Consider the following 25967-nt stretch of genomic DNA (forward strand, 5'->3'; position numbering starts at 1 on the left):
ATTCAGAGTCAGAAAGTATATAAAGGTTACAAGCGGCCAGGGTAGTGGTAGGGAATGAAGAATTAATGCTTAATTGGTAGTGTTTCTGGTTGGGGTGATGTAATACAATATTGCCAACATAATTAATACCACTGAATTGTATTTTTGAATTCAGTTAAAAAGGTAGATTTTAGATTGTATATAGATTACTAGACTTAAACTTTTAGAAAATCTTAGAATTGTACAACATAGTGAATCTTAATGTAAACTATGGACTATAGTTAATAATATAGTTATAAAATATTGTTTCATCATTTGTAACAAATGTTCTACACTAATGGAAATTGTTAATAATAAGGAAAATTACATGTATGAGAGGAGAAGTCTGTATGTTCTGTATGACTTTTCTGTATACATATACTTTCTCTAATAAAAAGATTGTATAAAATGTATAAGATAGTGTCTTCTCTTTTTCTCTCACCTAACTTCTCCCCACAGATGCAGCAATGGTTATCAATTTGATGACTATCCTTCTATACTTTCTGTGTACATATGAGTGCACACACACATATGAGATCATACTAAACATACTAATATGCAAATTTCCCTTTTTCACTTAACATTTTATGGGTATTTTTTCATATATATACATATATACTTTTCTCATGCACTTTAATTATTGTACTTTTCCACTGTATCATGCACTATAATTTTTGAATCAATATGCAGTTGATGAATATTTAGGTTACATAGATTTTTTTGTTATTACAATAAATCTTGCAGTGAACATCCTTGAACAACAATTTATTTTAATCCTGTGGATTTATCTGAGCGATAAATTCAGATAAGTGGAACTTCTTGCCCAGAGTAATTTTTTTCAATGTTCAATATTTTAAATTCTTTCATGCGTCTTTGAGATGCCATTTTTTAGTTTAATCTGTGAAGCTGCAACATAGAAAATGTTATTTTTATGTTGAAGTCACTTTATCGATGCAGGTAGACAAACTTGGACCAAAAATGATTTTGTCTTTTTTCCCTTGGAGGTACAAAGTTCATTGTGCCTAACAATTTTGATTCTCCTCTCTGTGCTATTGACATAAAAGCAGTGTGTCAAACCAGGTCACCTCTATTTTCAAGTTTGAAAGTTTGGAACTATCCTTGAAGCCAAGTAAGCGCTAGATGTAGCAGCTTGAGTCTTTTTCCCCTACACTGGCTAAGGTCCTAGAGTGTTTGGTTCTTTCCTCCTTGTGAACTAGTTGAAATCCACAGTCAGTACCCATTTAATTTTTTTTCACAGCCTATATACTATGAAGAATGGATATATATTTTTTTCTTATAAGATGTCATTTTACCTACTGAAAGCATTCTTTTTTCTTCCCCTTTCAGGACAGGGCAGGGACTTTATGGTATTGACAGTATGCCAGATCTCCGCAGGAAAAAAACTTTGCCTATTGTACGAGATGTGGTAAGTTACTCCTGTTTAATTCTCTTCGGTTGCCTGTGTTGCCTTTTCTCTATTATAATGTAATATTGTTCTTCTCATTAACTGCCTATGCTATAAGTATTTCATGGAATAAAATATATAAGAGGCTGAAGTCTGCCAAGTGTTTGATTTATTTCCTTAAAATCTGTTAGAGGAGGAAATAACTCTAACCTTTTGACAGCTTTTGATATTAGTTGAAATTACAAATTGAGTTAAAAGGACTCTATAATTGAGAATTTAAAAAATCATACAGCTTGCCAAAAGTGGCGCCACATCTGGACTTTGATGTATTAGTGTTATTAATGACCACAAATTTAATTTTCAGAGTTTAAGGCTGGATTTGAACTTTCTCACCTTAACCATAAACTTTAATATTTTATAATGCAAGCAGATATTAATCAACACTTTATTATATTAAGATCCAGAATAGACTAATTAATAAAGTGTCTCACTTCCTAAAGAAAATTGTGGTTCCCAAGTCATTAAAACTTTCATTAGCCCAAATAGAACATAACTCAAACTGTCTTATAATAAAGTAAATTGGGGGTCACCAAGACATGCAAAAGATTGATAATGGTCTGTATTAGATTATGAAAACAATTAGCCAATCAGTATGAAAAAAAAAGTGTTGTTTTTATCTCATCCAAAATGCCTTCACGTTTTTCTAGTAACATACTCTTAATATACTGTAAAGTATAACACTATGTACAGTCTTCTCAGATTCTCGCCATTATAGTGTAGATGTTATTTTAAAGTGTTAGGCTCATTTAGCATAATTTTACTCTTTTCCCATCTTTGATATATCTAATTATTTACAATTTGTTTCCTCTCATTCGTGGAATCTTCAGGCCATGGTAAGTGGCTTTTCAAATTATTTAATTAATATTTGTCAATCTCAAATGTATATTGCCTTTAGTCATGGGGTAAAGTATGGCAAGGTGGGAAAATAAAAAGAAAGAGACATACAATAATACATTTGGAGAATTTAAGACCCAGCTCAAATTATTTACACAACAGGTACAAATGACAGGCTAAAATAGATTCAAATATTATTTTAGTGACAATACTTGTCAGATATGGAAGATCATCTTAAATAAACACTTAGAGATAAGTCTTCTAATTGTTTTCACATTTGGAGAAGAGGTGGATGGAGAGTGATCTCGCTACTTAGATATGTGCAGAACTTTGAGTACATGGCCTGGGGAGATACTGTATATTTATGACCAGATGGGATTAGAGGCAGAGAAGATCAGGATTGCATTACTTTACTGTGATTTCCATTGACCGTAATGGGAAAGCACTTTTAATATTCCCGTATTAACCTCCTGATTTCCAAATTCCTCTGTAGCATTTTGTATTTTCATGTTACATATATTTTATTAGAAGCATGTAATAATGCTTCTATTTTGTAGATGAGAAATTAAAGGATTTGATTTAAGAATATCTTAATTACCAGCATTGAGTGAAGGAAACAAAGCTGGAGCTGATTCCTATTACATAAAATGGCCACTTGAAAGGGAGTAGCCTGGTTAGATATAGAAGAATATTCTAGGGAACTCTGAAGGACTCAAGACCCATCTAGCACTGACTCACCTCAGGACAGCCCATGTGTCAGACAAGCTCTCTGTTGATAGTCATGTTTTAAGAAGGAAGGTGATTATATATACCATGGGGAAAATAAAAGCTCTAGAAGCTTCTTGCTAGCCAAGTAACCTGGGGCCAGTCATTCTTCTTGGTGGGTCTCAGTTTTCTCATCTGTAATGGTTGGCTTTGATGAGCTAAGACTACTTTTCCAATTTTAATAGTCTATGAGTCCACATTCTGAGTAAATTGGCTGACTATTGGAAGTGGCAGGTGAATTGATCCCTTTGGCTAAAACATGAACAGCAATTGTAGATTCTTTTAAATATTCACACTCTACTGATTAATATGCAGATGACAGCCTCCCTATGTACCAAAAAGTCATAATTCTGTTTGTTTTAGACCCTGGCTGCCCGGAAATCTGGACTCTCCCTGGCTATGGTGATTCGGACATCTCTAAACAATGAGGAACTGGTAGGTGTTGTGTTAATTGTTACATTTGTATTGATAACCGCCATAGAAGGAAAACCTTTCTGTTTGAACTACACATTCGTATTGTTCATTCCACTGTTCCAGTGTTAATTAGGACATGGGGGAAGCCTGAAACCAAACATGTTCCTCAGGGTCTTAGCTTCCCTATCAGACCAATTCATTCTCTGCTCCTCAAATATGCATGCACTTTCCCATCTTTAGAAATGCTGTTCTGCCCTGACATAATTTAACTGTTATTCTTTCCCTGAAAAAAAAGTCCTGCTAATTTTTTAAGAGCTAGTTCAAGGTTCACCTCCTTCATAAGGCCTGCCTCAAACACCCTCCACCACTTCCAGCTGAGTTTTTAGATTCCTTCTCTGGGCTTTTATAGTTTAATCATGACCTCATAGTATCGTAATAGAGGATAGTTAAGAGTGAAGGCCAGTAGGTCTGAGTCCCAACTGTACCGCTTAACTAGCAGTGTTACTTTGGGCAAGTAATGCAATTTATCTGAGCTTGAGTTCTCTCATCTGTAAAAAAGAGGTAATAATAAGACCATGAGGATTAAGGGAGAGGATGGCTGTATGTTTAACATGTCACAAAGTCTAATACATGGTAATGAAATTTAGAAGCTGCTGTTTTATTGTTTTTTATACTTAATTTCATTATTTTACATAAGTTTCTCCTTTTAGATTCTGATTTCATTGAGTGTAGCATTGCATTTTGTTTGTTGTTAAATGTTTTCATCCACATTGCTTCCTTCATCACCTGGCATGAGATAGATGCTTTTAAAGGTTGTTGAATGAAAGAACCAGTCTGATTATTAATCACTGGAAGATACAGGTAGGCTAAAAATATCTAGGTCAAAGAGTCTATATTTGGTGATTTGAATTACCTGGTGGAGCTTTAAAACATACAGATGCCTGGGTCTCTCTCCAAGAGATGCTGATTTAATTGGCCTCAGTTATCACCTGGGCATGAGTTTGGTTTTCATTTTGTTTGTTTTTTTAACTCCCCAGGTGATTCTAATGTGCTGTGGATATTGTGCCATGGTAACTCCATCCTGAACAGACCTTCTGCAGGGACTGTTAGTGCAAGACAATTTATCTACATCCTCCTTTATGGAAACTAATATATCTTAACTCTTCCTAACTTTAGCAATTTTATCATTCTTACAGGATTAAAATTTTGCCAACAATATTGCATCGCTTATTTTAACTTTCTATATACTTGACCTTTAAACACCATTATTTACATTGTTTACAATGCTCATTTTCTTCTTTCCATCATTGTCATAGTCCACCTAAAAAAATACCTTTCCTGGGTCTCTTTAACAGCAGGCTTCTCCTACCACCCCTAAACATATCAGCAAAACTGTATGTATCTATTTGAGTATCTGGGTGCTACAGCAAGCTAAACCATTTTCTATTGTGCCACAGGATAACAAATGTTACTGATTTTCCAGGAAATTATTATTACCTACTGGATTTATGATGCCATGTAGTATTTCGAGTTATAATTTGGACATAAGAGATAGATATTTTCTAGTGTAGGAGAAAGCCCCATATTGCTTGCTGAATCTCAAAACATCTAGTCCAGGGGTTCTTAACAAGGGGTCCATGAGCTTGAATTGAAATTCAACAAAACATTGTTCTTTTGGGGATGTGTAGGTGCAGGTGTGATATATTTATTAAATAATACACTGTATAGTGTAGACTTAGTAAGAGGTCTGTGTTCTCACCTGACTGGCAAAGGGGTCTGTGAAGCAAAAATGGTTAAGAACACTTGATAGTCCTTTGTTTTTTGAGAAAATCATGAATCCAGGGTTGAGGATTAAAACTTCTACAATGTCCCTTTCTTGTAATTTAAAATACAGTATTTTGTTTGAACCACAAATACACATTCCTTTGAAATGTTAACAGGAAAGCAATAGAAATTAGTGGAAAGCTACTACATTTTCTGAGACTCTGAACAGAGAGCACATCCTTACTTTATGGTTAAATTAGCTATTGATCTACTTCTCAAGAACTTTAAAATATCACTTTTCTTCTTTAGTTTCGGAAGGCCTACGTAAAAGACCTCTTTGTGTGGTGTTGGGTGGATGAATAGTCTATCAGCAACTTTCAAAGATCATAAATTCCATTTCCCTAAGACTCATGTCTCATAAAAGTAAATGAAATATGACTTCTATACAACAGCCATAGTAAATGTCACTCTTGGCAAGTTGTCACATTCAGTTACTATATGGGTAACTAACATAAGTGAAGAGTGACGTTCCCACTGCTTGGTGCACAAAGTCTTTGTAGGCACCCTCAACGTGGAAGCATGAAATATTTGCCTTTCTGAAGGAACATGGCTTGGCCATGTGGAAAATATCAAAAGGTAACACTTCTATTTTAATGAAAGAGATGCATAGTAAAAAGCTCAGTCATCTCTTCCAGTGAAGGAGAGGGCCCTAAAGTCTGATGCAAGATGACGGTAGGCCACTCAGCACTGCTGCCTTCATTGGCACTATGTTGGCAGTGTGTGATGCACTGCCAGGTGCCCCATCCAGTAATAATTCCAGTCCACCCAGAAGGAGCTATTGGGGCTGATTTGGAATCTCAATTAGCCATTAAAGGCTATGGTTTCTGAAAATTTCCATCTGGCTTAATTAATAACAGGAAAGATTAATCAACCTAATATATACATACCACAACAATAATCTGCCTGGCACTACATTGTCTAGCTTTGTGCTTGCTTTCACAGAATGATAGTTTCCTAGGTATGGCCCCAACAGTGCGACAGTCATGCAATAATTTAAAAAATATTTATCAAGTACCTACTTGGTGTCAGGCATTATTTCAAACTTTGGAAATACAGCAGCAAACAACTCAACTAAAAATTTCTGCCTTCATGAAGCTTATATTACAGTGGGAGGAAGACTGAGATATTATGTTTTATACATACTGGTGCTACAGGGCATAATGGGAGCCTCTAGCAGTCAGAAGTGTTTAAACTAAGGCATGTTCCAATGAGGGCTATGGAAAACTCAAATAGAGTGAGGAATTCAAGTCACCAGTTCTAAGGGGAATTCTAGGACCCTGTTTGTTCTGTCCAGGTTGATGGCCATGTTTGGGGCCATGGAGACTGGTCTAATCACAGGTTTCCAGGAAGTGTCAATTATCAATATGGTATAGTTTGTCTGAGATGGGGTGGGGTATGTGTGGCCCTTCTCCTAACTACAGAATTTAGTCCCAATGAAAGAAATGGCCTATTAGCATGATGCTAGAAAGATAATATAGGAGTAGGAAGAAGGTCAGAACACCTTTATGATTCAATCATGAAGCTGCAGGTGCAAAATACACCCAGATACTCTGGACACAGTGATCAGGAGGCAGAACCCTAAAAGATGACATTAGACAAATGTTGAAGTGCTATGGGCCTGATAGGGATCTCAACTCCACTACAAAATAGCTTCGAAAAGTTGTTTCTTATCAATAGTCTTCACCTGCCTGAGACTTGTTTGCCTCCTCTGTAAAATGAAATAATAGCTATCTCACATGTTGTAAGAATTAAAAGTGAGACCTGATATATTAAGAAACAAACAAATAGCAACAACAACCTTCCTTAATTCCTCCCTACTGTCCTTCTCTCTACAAAGTACCAGACAGAGAAGGTGGCTATCTGGCCAGTGGAGCCAGGGACTTGCCATCAGATATTTAGAGACCCTGCTGTATCTAATGTCTCCCTGTCACCTTTGCAGCCGAAGGTCAGATTCCTTTTCAGAGATTGTTGAAATGGAAACCAGCATAATGACACCAAATTTAAAAAGGATCTCTTATTTTACATATATTGCTGCTGGTTAAGCTTTCATCCATCAAGAAAACAGTCTTTGCATAGATATTGGTCCAACTCATCATTTACTAGATGTGGATTTACAAGATGTGGAACAAGTTACTGAAACTCTCATGTCCTTGATTTTCTCATATGTTTTCTAATTATCCAAAATATAGTTCCTTTTCATATATTTTTGTCCTTTTTATTGTTTACAGTTTGTGGCAGTTTGATATTATTTATGAATTCCAAAAAAGATATTTGATTATGTTTGTAAATTGGTCTGTTCCTCTGGGTGTGATAGCCTTTGATTGTATTAGATTCAGCTGAGATGATTTTTATTAAATTATGTTAAGATTAGGGCTTTGATTCTACCATGTTATTAGGGAGACTCAGTTTGAGTCACTGCCTCCTTTGTGGGTTATCTAAATGGGCACTCAATCAAGGAGAAGCACAGAAGTAGATACACAGGAGAAGACAGAGGAATAGAGACATCTCCATAGACATGGAAGAGGAGAAAACTTGTCAGCTTTGATCCTCCAGCCCCCGGAAGAGAGATGAGATAGTTTACAACTGACCTTGTGAAGAGAACAGAGCAGCTGAGCCCAGAAAGAAATGAGCCCTCCAGCTGAGATAGAAAGAAGCTGGGCCCACGGAGCCTTCAGAGGAAAGAGGAAGGCTAAACCCTCGCAGATATTGGTAGCGGCAGCATCTTGCTACAACAAGTAGTAACACATTTGGTGAGAAAGTACCTCTTATGGTACCTTGAGTTGGACTGTTTAAGGTGTTGTGCTGTAAGCTTCTACCCCAAGTAAATACCCCTTATGAAAGCCAACAGATGTCTGTTATTTTGCATCAGCACCCCTTTTGCTAATACAGTTATTTCCTTCTGGCTTATAATCCATTATTTCATGTTTGTATCCTTTTTCAATATGTATATTTTATAGTTTATTTGAGATTATCCTTTTAAATTTTCCATTTCTTGGTACACTAATTTTCCTGTTTGTTGTGGGTTACATCTTCATTAGAGTAGTTTGTGGCCTCGTTTGTTTGTGGTTATTTTTCTATCTATCAACTTCTCTTGTTTTGGAGTTTATCTCATACTGGACTAGGGATGTGGTTTTCATTTGTTTCTGTCTATGGCTCCAGGAGTTTTACAGGAGTAAATTTTTTAAAATAAGAATTTGGATCAAAATTCCTTACACTAATTTGTGTAAATTGGAATCCCACAGCCATATAACTCACGTCTAGATTTCCATTTTATTCACAGTAGACATTTCCCCCATCTCAGAGACAAAGGTTGAATGCAGGTAAGGCCACATGTGACGTCTGAATATGGCCCATAAAACCCAAGGTTCCATCCCCTGGAGGTTTCCTGGGTCCCAAACACCCCTCGGCTTCTGTTCTAGTTTGCTAAGCTGCCAAAAGCATATACCATACAATGGGTTGGCTTTTAACAGCATGAATTTATTAGCTTGCAAGCTTACAGTTTTGAGGCTGAGAAAAATATTCAAATCAAGGCATCATCAGGTGATGCTTTCTCCCTGAAGACCAGATGCTGGCAAGCCTGGATTCCTCTGTCACATGCCAAGGAACATGGCAGCATCTTCTGGTCTTTCCCTTTCTTCCAGGTTTTGTTGCTTGCAGCTTCTTGCTTCTGTGGCTTTCTCCCTCTTTGTCTGAATTTCATTCTTATGTAAAGGACTCCAGTGAGAGGATTAAGATCCACCTGGAATGAGGTAGATCACATCTTCACCTTAAATAAAGATCCTACTGACCAAAAGATCCTACTTACAATGGGTCCACACCTACAGGAATGAATTAACTTTAAGAACTTACTTTTCTGTGGCACATACAGCTTCAGACTCCCACAGCTTCCTCACAGTCAGCTCTTGTAATTCTAGCATGAAGTTCATTTATTTTTGTCAGGTACCTGGGAAATCTATTAATATTTCTTTTGAGCTCCTCTATGTATTAAAATATTTGTAGGAAGGGAGACTGTTTCAACCTAGCCTACCATATTGCTAGAAGACCAGTTTTCCAATATGTAAAACGAACCTACTAATATTTCTCGAGGGTTGTTAGGGGAATCAAATAAGATAACAAACCTAAACTTTCTCAAAACCAACTATTTTTGACACATGGTAAGAATATAGCAAATGTTACTTATTTTTATTTTCAGCTACTTTTTTACCTCATACTTTCCATGACTTCATGATTTGCTGTGTTTGGGTGTACCAGAGGACAAGCAGAATGGGCTCCCCTTGTATGTGTGTGTGTGTGTGGGGGGGGTCGTCTCCTTACCTATTTTCCTTTGATAGTCCCCAAACCATTCTTCTCACTCTTTCAGGGCCTCAGGGAGGAGATTTTTAAGAACTCAGACTCTGCCTGAGTGGTAAGAATTAAATTTACCACATGAAATGGCTAACATTTCCCCTAGTAGAAGAATTCACATTATTTTCAGTTATGGTATTTGACAAATTAATCATCTCATAACACCTCCATCATTTCATAATTTAAAATTCAAAAGTTTGGAGAAAATAATGGCACTTGTAGCACATGACAAATCCATTATACTTTGTTTTCAAATCTTGTTCCATGTCATGGTAGAAGGTGCTTGATGGAGTACATCCTATATTGTACTCTCCTTGAATTAGTGAATCATTCACTAATCATTGTTCTGCCCTTTTTATTTGGACTTGCCCTATAAGTTATTTAGGACCATGATGATTAGTATCTGTTATAAAAAAAAAATACAAGTAAAAGCAAGTTACTTACAGTCTTACATGAACAGATATATAACTTTTTAGTCTCTGTACTTTCTGTTACAAAAAAGTTTATCTGAGTAGTTTTAGTTTCTGCAGTCAAACTTATATAATGATTATTCTGATGAGTAAATCAGCACTGATATTATATCTGTTTTTATACTTAAGAACTCATTGTAGCTTTGCTCTGTCTTAAAGTTTCTAACAAATTTCAAAGGTCTTATTTGTACTTAATTTTTAGTCTGCATATTTTTCTGATACTTTTGTCCAGAAATGGTAAAATGTATTCCTGAAGGATAGGAAAATAAAAGATTTTTTCATGTATCAAGTACATAAAAAGTGATTCAAAACACAAAGCATATTTTTTTCTTGCAATTATCAAAAAGTGTTTTGGGGGTATATAGGAAAGGCACTATCTACATAATCCAAGAAGGAAACCCACAGGATGAGAATGAAAATCCATTCATTAGTTTAGTCACTATTTAACATAGTAGGGCAGAAGTAGAAAAAGAATATGGGAAACGGAGGCACACAAGCATTGATCCTGGTATAATCTAACAGCTGGCAGATCGGAATGTTGAAGGTCTTAAAACATTTGTCATTGCTCTTGGTAGGAAACCTGATTGCTTTATTTTTGGGGCTCATTTTAGTTCCCTCATGAAAAGGTAATTCATTTTCTTTCAGTGTCCTAACTATTCAAAAAGTGATATTTGAATGTGAACTCACTGTAATTTCCAGTTTCTTGGAGGAGGAAGTTTTAGCAAAACATGCGTCCAGTAGGTGAGCACCCTCTTCCTATGCAGTCTATAGGTCATACTTGGCTACAAAGTTTTATTAGAGTGAAAGTATTTCTTATTCTCATTTCTACAGTTTAAAAGCATCTACCCACAGAGGAGATTGCCTTTGAAATTATTTAAGCAATGTAAAAATAATATTTATTGTTTTTTTCCTAATTGCAAAAATCTTACATCCTATTTATAAATAGAAAAAGAGGCTAGAAGAACCTGCATCAGATTATGCCTAACTTTGAAAAATTAAAATGAATAAATTTTATTTTTTATTTTAGTGCATTTCTGTATATTATAAATTATTTTTTCAAAGCACATGCAATTTTTATAATCAGAAAATACATACAATTTAGAAACAAATATATACTTATTGTAAAAGATTTGAAAAGTTTAGAAACATTTGAAATTGGTTAGCATCTAGTCACTGTACGACAAACTCATTCTATCCTTGAGTTCTAATCCCTGTAATTTTAGTACTGCTTGTTCTTGGGGCCACTCTCTCCATATGTTCTGGTTCCAAGTTGACTTGTTTACCTATGTTAGAAACCTTCTCTTGATAACATTTCCAGTCACATCTATCAGTTTTTTTTAAGATAGGGCCCTACTATCTGTAGCAATTTATTTCTCTGCCGCCTCTCAGTGCTACTTTATATTTTAAAGATTTATGTAATTTATTCATTTCTTCCCACCCCCTCATTGTTTTGCATTTACTATGTCTGTTTATCTTCCTTGTTTCTTTTAGCAGGTACACCGGAACTACCCCTGGGACCTTTGATATGGGAGGGAGGCACCTAATTACTTAAGCCACCTCCATTCCCTGCTTTGTTGCATCTCTCATTGTGTTTTTCTTCTTGTGTCTCTTGTTGCATCAGCTGGCCTCATCTACCCATTGCATCAGCTTGCTGTCTTGCTTGTCCTCTTTAGGAGACACTGGGAACCTCTGTTCCCTGCTTTGTTTTGTCTCTCATTATGTTTTTCTTCTTGTGTCTCTTGTTATGTCAGCTTGTCATCTTCTTTAGGAGGAACCAGGAACTGAACCAGGTACCTCTCATATGGTAGGCAGGAGATTAATCGCTTGAGCCACATCCCCTTCCTTTTCAGTGCAACTTTTTTTAAAAAGCCTAATCTCTTTACTTCTATCCAACTCAGGGTATTGAGCTACAGATTTCTATTTGCCATTGCTCATGGTAAATTTTCAGGTTTTCTCTTCTTAGTTCTGCTTTTATTTAGTGTTCTTTGCCCTTTTTGTATTAATCCATAACCCCCACACTTTTTAGTCCTTCTATAAAATTTGTTTAATCTAGATTAATTTTGCTTCTTTCAACAAGATGCAATATTATCTTGAGACACAAGAATCCCTTCCTATGAAATATATTTTTACTCTCCCCAGCTATTCATTTGGTGAGTTTCTAAATATGACTGTCTTTTATTTTGGTGGAATAAGGAATGTTCTCACATGCCATTTATTTTAGAGTACTACTTAGCTATGATAAACACATGCCCAAATACAAAAATTCAAGAATGAAAAATTTTCATCATATTATCATTTCTCTGAAACTGAAACATACTGTTTAGAGAATTATCTAATATTTTTCTCCAGCTTCAGTAGCTTTTTAATGTTTAGATTTGCTTTCATGCCTATCCAATTGATTTTCAGTGTGCTTTTTAGTAAGTTTTCCATGTTTCTTATTTTTTTAAATTAACTTCACTCTCACTGCATGAAATGGATCATGTGATGCTTTTACAAAACAAAACCAAACAAAATATTTCAGTGAAAACTTCTCAGCTGTCTGTTTAAAATTCTCTTGTATTTGTTTTCCTCTGGCATATTTATTTTTTTTATCAACTGTTACTTATATTTATTGCTTCTGCTGTATCCTAAGGACTTACAGGACTGGTTATAAATCACCAGAATTTAATAAAAAGAAAATGGACATAGAAGCTTATATTAATAAAACTATTAATCATTCATTTAATTTTGAAAGATGTGAATAAGTCCATGTTCAAAGACAATCCCTTGTCCAATTCTGCTTTCTAAGTTCAGGTTTATTTCTTAATTTTCTTGTGTTCAGTAAGTCAACTCTGTCCTATTTCCTCTTAACATTCCATTGAATTAGAAGAATTTCTATTTCCCCTACTAAAAGAAACAACAAATTGCCTGATGCAATTGCAGATGTACCACAACTCATTCCTTATTTTTTCAGCTAAACTACAAATGCTGTATTAAACACACGTACACATGTGCACCTGCACAAGTACACAGAGCTCCACAGCCCAACTGCATCAGGATATTTTGTGGAAGGCTGATGGAAAACCCATTATGTCAAAAGTCTTTCAATTCACTTTAATGACATTGAGATATTCCCTATGCCAAGCAGAAAATGGGAGGCAAAAATGATTAATACCTGCTTCTACTTCTCAAAGAATTCTGTGTCTTTGAAAGACAAGACATCATTGTGAAATGAAGCCAAGAGATATTTGTGGGTCAGAATACTGTTGCTGAAAAGTGATGGATCCAGTAACTTTGTCCTTATAACCCTCAATGCAGGGGTTTCCCCCTTGAGTAATTCCCATAGTTGGCCACACTGCTGTTCTGTAGACTCATTTGAAGTATAAATAGATTAGAATCAACCAGATCCTCATGTGTTAGCAAAGTTGGATCTGACTGTTCAAGTTAGAAAAAAAAAATTGTTCATCTCCCATTATGATTACTGAACATATTCTGGGTAAACACATGATGAGAGGAATGTACTAATAAAGGGAAATATATTGCTACCATATTGTGGAATTGAAAAAATAATGTTAAGTTGATGATTGCAACACTGTGGGAAGTTATCCTGAAATGAGATTTAAGGATGATTCATGTAAAATATAATGCTTCCATTTTAGCATTACTTATCAGCTAGGCTCCTACAGGATTCAAGTAAATATTCATTAATTATGCATCAAGCAGTTGTATGAAAATATCTGTGAATGAAACCAGAGAGTGCTCATCTTTGTCTCAGGAAGTCATCTTCAGTAGTGGGCTATGAGAAACATGGAGAAGAAATCATCCGATATAAGTCTTTCTTTCTGTTGGCCTATAGTTGGTTCTTGAAAATTCACCATCAGTACCATGGCCTATTATTTATTTAGTGTTTTTCAGTTTACATAATACATTGGTTGCCATTATATAATCTGATCTTCAAAATAATTCCATGAGATAGTCAAGACAGAGGAGGAAAGAAGGCTTTAATTTAAACCTCTTCCTAGATTATAAGACTCATAAGTGACAAAGCATTCATTCATTTCACAAAAGTATACTACACTCCTACTGTGCACTAGGGTCAGTGATAGGCACTGTTTAGGCATTAAGGAAAGAAAGATGGAAGCCAGGGCCTAGCTAAAAGAAGCTCATTTTATATACCATGTGATCTTGTCCATGCTGGGAATCCCAGGTCCCCTGACTACTCATTCAATGGATTTTACTATTACATCTTGGTTTAGGAACATCCTTTTATGTACTTTTAAAAATTACCTCCCTTTAAAATATAAATCACCATGGTGAATATCATATATTGCCTTTATCTACTACCAATGCTTTCATAAGAAGTAGTTAATGAGATCCTTCCTAAGTGATAGATGCTGAAAGCAGTTCCCTGCAGAATGAATTACAGAAGAAGCATAATTTGGGGGTGAAGGAGGAGTGCAGTGTCAGGAAAGGGAAGATAGACCTGGGTGAAATACCACGGAGAAGTGGGGTTTTTTGAAAATTTAGGGTCAATGTTGAGAATATTTTCTATCTACTTCGCAGTTTTACCAATAATCAACATAGACCAAGGATAATAGTATAATTTCTTTTTTTTTTTTTTGTAGAACTACTGTTTCCAGTAGTGAGTAAGATGTCCATGCCTTTATGAAGTTTAGTGAATAGCAGGGGAAATGAACATTAACAGGAAATTATAAGTAGATGCTATTATGAAAGAAGCATGCACAATAGTGAAACCCAGTCAAATCTGGAAAATTAAAGATTTATTTGTTTTTAAATAAATGAATTATGCCCTGCAACACCAAGAGAAGAATAAATGAGCAGAGTTGCTATGTTTGCTGTTGTTACTTAAATCAAGAATCAAGGGGTTCTCTGAAAATAGCTTTTTTGAGGCAAAGTAATAACATGGTTTGTTTTATGTTGCAATTCTCCAAAACCATTGACTTGGCTTGCATTGGTAACTTTTCTCATCTTCGCAGAAAATGCATGTCTTCAAGAAGACCTTGCAGGCACTGATCTACCCCATGTCCTCTACCACACCGCACAATTTTGAGGTCTGGACAGCTACCACGCCCACCTACTGTTACGAGTGTGAAGGGCTCCTGTGGGGCATTGCCCGGCAAGGCATGAAGTGTTTGGAGTGTGGAGTGAAGTGCCATGAAAAGTGTCAGGATCTTCTAAATGCTGACTGTTTGCAGAGTGAGTACTTGGTTAGGCTGAAGAATTGGATAATCCTTATTCCATATATACTCAGGTTAAATCTCTTCAGGTATCACTGGTTTTCAACAAATCCCTCCTACCCACCTCCTACCATACACACAAAGATATGGATACTGTCCATCAGTTCGTATAGTTGACATAATTTTGCATCCTACAGGGCTGAACCATAACTATCATCAGAGTAAGCACCAGGAGAGCAATTGCCCTCTTTAAAGTTTTATACTCTTACCTTCAAAGAGATTCTTAATGAATTTTCTCACTTTCATTTCATGTAGCCCTATGTGGTAAGTGGGAATGTGTAGTCTTGTTCCCCAACTAGAAGTCAAGGCACACCCCTGTAATTGCAGTGCCTGGAATATTTTTCCATGCCTACTTGATGCCTGCCTGACATTCTTCTAAGTCTTGGGTTTAAATATCAAAGTCAAATTTACTTACCAGATATATGACATTGAGCAAATTGCTTAACTTCTTAGGACTTTGTTTTCCTTCAGTGGATGAACAGGGATAATAAAATTACTTCATATGCTATTGGGAGGACTAAATGAAATAGTCTCTGTTAGGAGTCTGGCCCAAATAAGATGAATGTCAATGTTCTCCCTAACTTCCAACTCTTTCACACTCCTGAATGGGTGGGCATATGCCACTTTGACATTTATGACAAGTTGCCTTAAATTTTCCATTTCTGAAGAAACCCTTTTCACTGATACCTTAGATTAGGTTCAAAAGTGCCAAAACATCACACTCTAAAGTATGTATTATTGACCTCCACTACTGTATTTATTCGGTCATTTCTACTGACCTTAAGGCACTAAAACACCAATGCCAAAGAATATTTAAACACAAATATTCATTTGCAAATAATGTTTTTCAGATCTAAATATTGTCTTCTCCTTTTACTGTTTATATGATATGCTCAATCTAAGGTGTATAGATTGGCTGAAATTGAGGGGAGACCAAGAAAAATGTCAAAATAAAGATTAAATTAAAATTGTTGTCACAGATGGCCTATTGTAGTCATGGTCACATGCATTCTAGACTTTTTTCTACCTGATTATTATTATTCCTACACAATCAGATCAGATTGTGACTGTGTTAATGATAATGAATGAATCTTTTAGCAAAAGAAGTTGTATTAATCAGGCAAAGGTGTACTGATGCAAAGTACCAGAAATCTGTTGGCTTTTATAAAGGGTATTTATTTGGGATAGAAGCTTACAGTTACCAGGCCATAAAGTATAAGTTACTTCCCTCACCAAAGTCTATTGCCACATGTTGGAGCAAGATGGCTGCTGACATCTGCCAGGGTTCAGACTTCCTCTTTCTCTTAAGGCTCCAAGGTCCCAGTTTCTTCCAATACCAGCTGTAGGCTGGGATAAGTCTCATCTCTCTCCCAGGTTCATTTCTCTCCATCTCAGCTGTTTTGATCTCTCCACAAGGCCAGCTGTGAACTATCAGGTGAATGGCTTGTCTCTCTTCCTGGGGCCTCTTTTGTGTCTAATGGAGCCTTCTTTCTTCCTTCACTTATCTGCTTCTCTGTGTATTTACTTCCCAGGCTCCAGGACCCAAACTCTAACTTTCTCTTCTGCCATGTCATTTTCTCTGTGAGTCCCCACCCACAAAGGGGGCGGGGACTCAACATCCTACTGACATGGCCCAATTAAAACCCTAGTCATAATTCAAGTAGACAAGAAGTGAAGTAGAAATGAAACCTCTGAACTCAGTACAATCTAAGGATATCACTACTCCAGAGAAACAGACCAGTTTACAACTACCCTGATTTTGGACTTCCAACTTACAGAACTATGAGACAGAATGTCTCTCGTTTTAAGCCACCCAATTTGTTACAGCAGCCCTAGGAACTAAAATATTTCCAGGGAAAAGAACTGATTTATTCTTCCTATCTCAGTTCCAAGCCAGTGACAGTAGGCAGAGTCCACCTGCTTTTTCTTTAATTAACTCATTTGTGTCCTATCACTTACAAAGACATTCTCCTTTTTTTTAAGGGATTTTATGGAGGACGAATTGATTTATAGCTAAAACAGGAGCAATCGTGTCCCTTAATTGTCTTAATATAACTAATAAGGGACATTCCATAGACGGTACAATGGCAGTTTTATACCAAGATAAAGCAAAAACAGAGTGCTGTTGGCTGGAGTGAGGGTTGTGTGCAGAATGAGACATATGATTTCTTTTCAAAGTAGAAAAAATGCACTATATAAATTGAAATAAAAAACAAAACAAATAACCTTGGTACCTCGCCCAGCTGTCCTATACTACCATATACATCTCCAAAAATTAAATCCCAAAGCCTCATTGAATAAACATTCTGCCTAATCTTAATTCCTAACTGGGAATTTCAAGTTCCTGCATAAAATAAAAAAGTATTTTACCAAAAGTTCAGGAAAGCAGAATCTTGTGAGATGTGTTCTTTCCCACTGATATGCTGGTAAACTTATATGTCCTAATGTAATATAAGACTTTGCAAATTCAAAACAGTAATAAAACCTGGCTAGTGGACTCCTATCTCTAAATTAGATATTGATTCCCTATTCTTTGTAATTCTGTTACCACATTTGCAAACGTGATATTTTAAGACAGTTACTTATTTGTATTTATTGAGCCATGGGTGGGAGCTCTATTTAGGGTTTTCAGAGCTAGAAAGAAAGTAATCAGCTCTGTACCTGGACTCAATTGTATTTTCTAAAACTAACTTAGATGAACAGATGTGACCATACATCATGGAAACTTTTAACATTCTACCTTTTCATTAGCAATTATATAAATATGTTTATGTAATGAATACAAAAATAGCTTAGAAGTGGGACTCTATATCTGCTACTGTAGGCTGGTAACCATATTCTTTATTTTTCCAAGGTTTAGCACAAATTTAAGTAGAAAAGCTGTTTAATAAATGTTCGGTTTAGCAATAAGTGAGCACATGAGAACTATAATTAGAAATAGCCTTTAATGGTTTGAAGATTGGCTTTCTATGAAAGCATAGACTATTAGAGGAGTCTTTGAGAATCTAGTCATTTGATTTTATTGCATTTAGGAGGTTTAGTATCTTCTCAAAAAGAATCAAACAGATAGCATAGACAAGGCTAGAATCCAGGTCTCTGACTCCCAGTTTAATGTTCTTTGCTAACTTATAAAAAATGTGTAAACTCTAGAGAAAAATAGAGAAGTAGATTAATTTTACTTTTTGTGCCTTCCCACTTTCTCATGTGGTGCTTCTGTCTTTTAGACATTCTATTCTACTCAGACCTTGTCTTCCCAGAGCTCTCCTTCACGATGATTCCTAAAGTCCTACCTTCTATGGCCAACCCTCCAGCCAGCTGTAAACCCTCAATACCACCATAGCCTATCAAGTAACACTTATTGCATTGAATTTTCAATAACACTGAGAGGGAAATTAGCTAATAAGCTAATTTTGGCAAAAACAGAATCAACAGTTAATAAATTACCTAAGACAATGGAATGAAATAAAAATGGAACATTTTCAGATGTTGCGGTCAGTTCCTGAAGGGGGATAAAGAGGGTGCTTTTTCCTTAAATGATGACATAGAGGCACTTAATCATTCTATGTAACATAAATAATGTGTTTTTTTCTGTTTTTTTTTTTTTTGTTGTTGTTATGGTTTCCTGAGCTACTTGGAAAAAAGTCTAGTTTCCAATCCTGTCACCATAGGAAATTTTAAAAAAACCTTTCTGGGCATCATTTTCCTCATATGTGAAAAGAATTAATATTTGTCAATGCTTTCCAGCCAAAGTTCACCAGGAACATACTTTTTGTTTAGAAAGTCAAGTTTATTATTTATTGTTGCAAGGAAGAATGGACGCGGGGGTTAACTATAAGTTGTCTCAGTATGAGGTTGTTAGAAAGCAGAGGTTTGCTCTGGCTCAGGTGTTGTCTGCAAGTGAGGACAATTCTATGATTGAGAGTCTCAATAAATTTTATCTAGAAAGAGGGCAGACTAGAATGAGGTTACAGCTGTAATTGGTAAAGAAATAGCAGTCACTCATATAGTCAGAAGCAGAGATGTTTGGTATTTTGTGGTTTGCATCGTGACTTTGTTTCTGTCTAGGCTTAACAGACAAAATTATGGTGTGACCTTGTTTTGCCTCATTTCAAAATAGTCATAGAGTGACCTTATCTGAGATTGGAGTTCTGTAAGATTGCTTATGTCCAATAGGATAGTGACATAACTCAACTATGAGCACCAGACCAGCGTCTGACAACACTGGGAATGAACTCTAAGTGTCAGCCAGTTCCCAGCTGCCAAAGGCGGTCTTATCTTTCTTGTGTTTACAGGTAGATATTTTTGTTTTGGTTTGATTTTATTTTGTTTTTTGAAGAGGATATAAAAAAAACTAACATTGTAAATAAACATGTTAAGTACAAAAATATTCTTCCATCACTTTCTCACTTTGCTCTTCTTTTCCTTCATGGAGGTTAAAGTATTTTGAAATTTTAGCACTTTACTGTAAATTTATTACAAATTAATTAGTTATCCTAATCCATATAGGTAATTTTTTACTCAATAATGACTGGGAAATCTCTAGAAAATCATACCCTCATAAGACTTATTGTCTTTGACATACAATAATGAGAATCAATTCCTTATTTTTTAAAACTATGTAAATGGTTTTAGACTTGTTCTAAATGTTTGTATTTACCAATAATGGGATAACTGAATATGGCAGGAATGATATAGATAGAGATGAAGAAAAGGTTTAATTCTGTTTATTTTTAGTGCCAGGTTCATTGACAGTAAAGGCACTTTATAGAAGGCAGCAGTTCCTTGAAAGGTAGCCAGTTGCTGACATTTTCCCACTGCCAGTGATGGAGCCATCTCTGGGAATGAGAGCTGATGCCCTGTTAGATCTGTTCTCCTCCAGTTACCCTTCTGTTAAACATCAGTCCTTTGTTATTTGCAAAAAATCATGTGGGGTGTGTGGCTTTGATTTCATAAGCAAAAGGAGGTGGCTGACTTGCGTTCTGGGGGAGTTATGTGGGTCTGCACCTTGAAAAGACTGAAGGCATGTTTGAAAAAAAAGAGGGTTGAGATTATCTTGGATGTAAAGCAATTAAGGGGAAAGGGCAGAAAATGCCAACTCCACACCCACTTACATGATTTCACGGGAAAGGAAAACAGAAAGGCACCAAAAGCAGGCCCACCTACATGATTTTACTGGGAAAGAAAAGAAAAACCTTCAAGACATGTTTCTAATACTAGAGACTCCTTGAGAGGGAAAGGAATATTTAAACCCTAAGACCCCCTCCACATGCTTTCCAAGGATGTTAGCTCCCTACCTCCTCTCAGTTCGCTAGCCTCGGGTGCAGCTTAAGGGTTTATGACTATCCACAAAACACATGGTTTTCTCTAGTTTCTTTATAATCAATTTTCTTTTATCTTAAAGAATTCATTGGTTCCCATCCATGAAATAGTTATAGAGCATGCAGCAGACACTCGGCATGATGCTTTCCACAGGGGAGTTTTCAAGGAGATGACTCACAGCCAAGTAATTATGAAGTTTCTTGTTACTGTTGAATTATTTAATAAATGCCTATGTCTTTACTTTTCTGACATTCTGAAATCCCTTCATTTTCTCAGTTATTATTATTAAAGCTACATGCAGTAGCTCATTTAATCTTCACAAGGACCCTGAGGGAAGTACTACCATTATCAAACCCCTGCATTTTTTTAGATGAGACATAAGTAGGGATGAAGGAACTTAGATAAATAAAGGCTTCTAGATAAAAATGCTAGCCCAATTTCACACAATTAGTAAGTGGCATACCAGGACTCATATCTAATACTGTCTCCTTCTATAGCCAAAGCATCATTAGTGACTATGCTCTTTTGCCTTATTTAAAAGTTATTATATAATATATGTATGTATGTACACATATAATATACATACACATATTCCTTCCATCTACATTTGGACTTTTGCTTTTATTTTATGCTGGCTATTAAATGCATATGGTATATAGGCCAACCCAATTCTGCTTTCTAGTGATGGGCACATAGTTCTCTATGAATTCCAGTTCTGAAACCAACAGCCAGATATACTTGTCTCTTCATAAGATGTGTTACACAGCATGTTTATCTTTTACATTGAATTTTTACTTGTTTCTTCCAATATCATAGCGTTAGGGTCAGAGAGCATAAGAAGTTCATAACATTAAATTAAGTTGAGAGCCAAATGAAATATTCAATATTGTAGTAATTTATTTTAGGGTTCTCTTATCTTTATTTATTTGGTGAATGCTTTTTCCAAGCACTGAGGAATACTTGGAATACTCATTTTATACAGGTTGGTCTTACAGGCTAGCATGAAAGACAGCCACATATGAAGGTAGCTGTGTCATTGGTAGTAATTGTTAAATATTCAAGAACTTTGCAAGGCAGTTGCTCGAAATCAGCCGCGGTAGGAGAATCTACATTACAAAAATTTGCTAACCCTACAAATCAGTTATTTTTCTCCCCAGGGAAGGAAAGGAAAAAATGTGGTCAGTGAGTTCAGAAGGCCTCTATTTTCCATTAAGTTAGAGATAAAATCATATGCTGAGAAAGAGCATAATGGCGTGAGGTATATAGCTGGAAGGGTAGAAATGTTTGGAACAACTATTAAGAAAAATAGCAAAGATAAGGGATTGAAAACAATGGAGAATATTGCAGGCGTTATGTGTGTAGCAATAATTATTTGCAAGAAACACTAAAATTGTAAATAGTTAATATGCAAAGGTGGTAAATTGTGAATTAATAGTTTGCTAGAAATTCAGATGCTTTAGGCAGTAATCAAAATTAAAGAAAAATTAGGATTATGATTAATTTAATATACCATTAAATGATGTATAAGGGAAATGTGGGATAAATTTGCTATTGTCTAGGGTTTAATTCTCTTGTGATTTTATTATGCATAATCACATTCTCTGATCTGTCAATTAAATGTTTTTAAAAATAATAACCACAAAGCGTTCCATTTGGATAATGTATTATGCCTTACAAAGTGCTTTCACTATACATTATCTCTTTTGATCTCATTTATTGATGATCCCTGGTTGGCATATTACTGTATTCTAGTGAAGTTACTAAACTTTCTAACATACATTTTAAAGAAATACTCATATAAATGCAAATTTAAAGATATCTCTGATGACTTTGAGATAAGCAGAATAAGGCTGAAGGAAAATAATAAACCCAAAGGACTAGAAATTCATGACACATTAAAACTCTTTAAGAAATAGTTTGGTAAGAAAAATAAGATAAGAGATGTGAATTTGATAAAGAATAGGGCAATGGAAAATACTGTAGATCAGTGACAAAATGTAATTATGAATTTGTCTCTGTATCTCTGAGCAAAACAAATCTAAGTTGAATCATTTTCTTTCCTTCAGATAAAAAATGTCAAAACAGAAATAATGAAAGCTACAGATCATTTCTAGAAATAACAAATAAAAGACTTAAATATAATTCCTCTTAACCTGTTCTCCCCAGATTGGCAATTTCACAGTTTACAGATCTGTTATCTGTATATACTAAGGTAGATTCTTGACTCCAACATCAAAACAATAAGGGAAGAATTTCAAAGTTAAATGTCCTACTTTCCTACTTTTTTTAAGGATTCAAAAGCAGTCATTAAGGATAAAGTTTTTATTCCTTTTTATGAGGAAACTCTTAATATTCTAGTTTTTAATTTGGTTGTTGTTGATTTAATGAGCATTTATTGTATGGGTGGAGATTAACTGCCTCTTCCTGAATTTAGAAAAATAATCCAAAATATGTTTAGCTCCAAGGAATTTTCACACTTTTCCTAGAACCTTTGGGGGTACCAATAGCCACATCATAATACACATTTAGAAATCTAGAGTCGGTGGTCAACATTTGTAAGATATTTTTTACCCTTTGAATATTCTTAGAATGGTTGTTACAAACTGAACTTTTTGGACGCTTTGAATCTTGCATGTAAATTCTTCAAGTCACCACTGTTCTTTCCAGTTAGTGACTATTCCAATACTTGAAGTAAAATATGCCTATTGTGTAGCTGCAACTATTCAGTTAAACCTAAGCTAATTTTACTGTATAGGAATGATGCACTGGATAGTTTAGCCATTATTGATAAATTACAAACATTCTTAAATACTTCAGGGTGCACAATTTACAAATGTGTAGCTGTTCTAGGGCATGTTTTAACATAGGAGTAAGACATTTAGAATATCTTTTCACATTACTTTAAATGGAATTTATTCATTTTTAGTATACCTTTTTTAAAAATTGTAGTTTAAGTTCTCAGAGTTTAAATATAAGCTACCCTTTCCAGCATTAGAATATGAATTTCTTTTAGTTTCTTTTTATCACACCCTGGTTATTAGGACTTCTTTTTCCACCTTAGGAAAGAAATGTTATGCTTACAAATAAATTAAAATTTTAACTAGAGTATGGCTGTCAAATTGCATATGAATTTATCAAATAAAGTTAACAGTTGACCTTTCCTCTTTGTCTTAGCTTCTATACTTAATTGGGCTTAACAGTCACAGAACTAGATTCAAAGACTATCAATGAGGATCTCCTTCTGGTAGGAATTGTGCAGATGAATTATCCCATTTAGTCACCACCACATTCCCTGAACTATAAGTTTGCCTGTTTCAGAAGTATACTATTTCTGATAAAATCGTAAGAGAAGTTGGGCAATGCTTACAGTCAACAGTCATATAGATCAAAAGTGAAACAATTTCTATCAACACAAGTCTTTTAATTCTTTTTACTCTGCCTCAGTTACCAGCAGTAGCAGCTTTTTCAGACAGTGCTACATGGTTTTATTCTCTTTGACTTCAAACTTTCTGAAAAACTATGAGGGTTGGACTCATATTGACTTGTTATATAATATCAGGCAACCCAGGAGGCCATGTGGGGCAGTGAGTATATTCAGCCAGTAGCTGGACAAGGTGAGGGACCCTTAAATTCTATTTTGGAAATCCTTCAGGGTTAGAAGAATTTGTGTTATAAACAGATGCCCAGAAAGTCGAGACTAATCACAGGAAACAATGTCTTAGAAATCAAAGGGTTTTGAGTGGAAATTGAGAGTATAGCCTGTTACAACTGTGGCTATGTCAAAGAATGAGAGATCAAGTCTGTGGACAATCAGATATTTTAGAGATCATGCAGCCCGATGGTTCCAAAATTTTGTAAATGGAATCACTTTCATTCAAAATAATAGCTTATTCTTTATTCAATACATATTAAAAGTTAACAGTAGTATTTATTTTATAGGAAAAATTAAAACGTTTGATTATAAAGGCCATCAGCAAAAATAATTCTAGCCACTTTAGATGAATAAAAGTGTATGAAATATCAGTTTCTAAGTTGCATTTGCCATTTATACCCAAAGTATTTCTGAATTTTGGTTATCCATTGAGTAAATAAATACATGTGATACATAACACATTTGGTGGTGCCAATTCTTTTGATTGTTTTGAAATTTCATTTTGAAAATTCAAACCAAATGTGTGCATACCGACTGATTTAGTCTAATAGTACAGGTGAAGAAACTGGAAATCATGGAGGTCAATTGCCCAAAAACATGAGAGGACTAGTTGTTCTCAATCTCATTCTAGTGACTTATTCTCCTGATTTTTTTTTTTCAAAAAAGCTACCCTTACTCTTCAAGATGTAATCATTCATCCATTCTTACATTCCTCTTTCTTTTTCTCCTCCCCTTCAACTATCAAAAGTAACTGCCCATATGTTCACGTCATCATTGATTTTTCTATTATAGGAGCAGCGGAAAAGAGTTCTAAGCATGGTGCTGAAGACAAGACTCAGACCTTTATTACAGCCATGAAAGAAAGAATGAAGATCAGGGAGAGAAATAGACCAGAAGTATTTGAAGTAATTCAGGAAATGTTTCAGATTTCTAAAGAAGATTTTGCGCAATACACCAAGGCAGCCAAACAAAGTGTACTGGATGGGACGTCTAAGTGGTCAGCAAAAATAACCATAACAGGTAAAAACAAAAAAAATTCTTTTTTAAAATTTAATGCCACATTAAGATATTTATGTGTCTTAGAAATCACTGATCATTAATAAAATAAATAGAATTTTTTGCCTTATCATGTTGCCAGAAGTCTTGTTAGTGTTTCAAAATTCTAAAATATTTATTAGATAATTGAAGTGATTTTCAATCTGTGTCTTGTTCAAATCATAGCTCTTCCAGAGGGAGAAGGGTATGGTTTTTCAATGTATTCATCAATACCCTGAAGTTCACAGGAGATTGGCTTTGTTGCAACCTGTTACTGATCAATTTCAAGAGTAGCTGATAATCTCTTTAGTCAATTTTTAAAATAAGAAAACAAATGTCACTTTACTTACTCTTGGTTCATTATTCTCCATCCATTTGATCCTAGAGTTAAGGCAATTTGAATTTAGTGATGTCTAGTAATTTGAGCTTCTGAAATTGCATGTAACGTTAACAGCAAGTGCCTACGTATCATGTTAACATTTACCAAGCCTCTTGACTTACTCATATTATATTTACAAGGTAACATAAAGATGCTTATTTTTCTGGGTTGAGTTGATCAATAATGACAGCAAACTCATAAATAAATAAAA

At 35.2% G+C, this 25967-nt stretch overlaps 1 protein-coding gene across 1 annotated transcript in view; it reads left to right on the forward strand.

The window, feature by feature from the left end:
- The window catches only part of UNC13C (unc-13 homolog C), a 738074-nt gene that overhangs the window by 261142 nt on the left and 450965 nt on the right, over positions 1 to 25967 (forward strand). Inside the window, exons 5-8 of the mRNA XM_058294229.1 lie at positions 1366 to 1444; positions 3446 to 3517; positions 15111 to 15330; positions 25135 to 25362. Of these exons, the coding sequence (XP_058150212.1) occupies positions 1366 to 1444; positions 3446 to 3517; positions 15111 to 15330; positions 25135 to 25362 (599 nt within the window). The remainder of the gene's footprint in view (positions 1 to 1365; positions 1445 to 3445; positions 3518 to 15110; positions 15331 to 25134; positions 25363 to 25967) is intronic.

Source organism: Dasypus novemcinctus, chromosome 3 (assembly GCF_030445035.2).
Source record: "Dasypus novemcinctus isolate mDasNov1 chromosome 3, mDasNov1.1.hap2, whole genome shotgun sequence".
Lineage (NCBI taxonomy): Eukaryota > Metazoa > Chordata > Mammalia > Cingulata > Dasypodidae > Dasypus > Dasypus novemcinctus.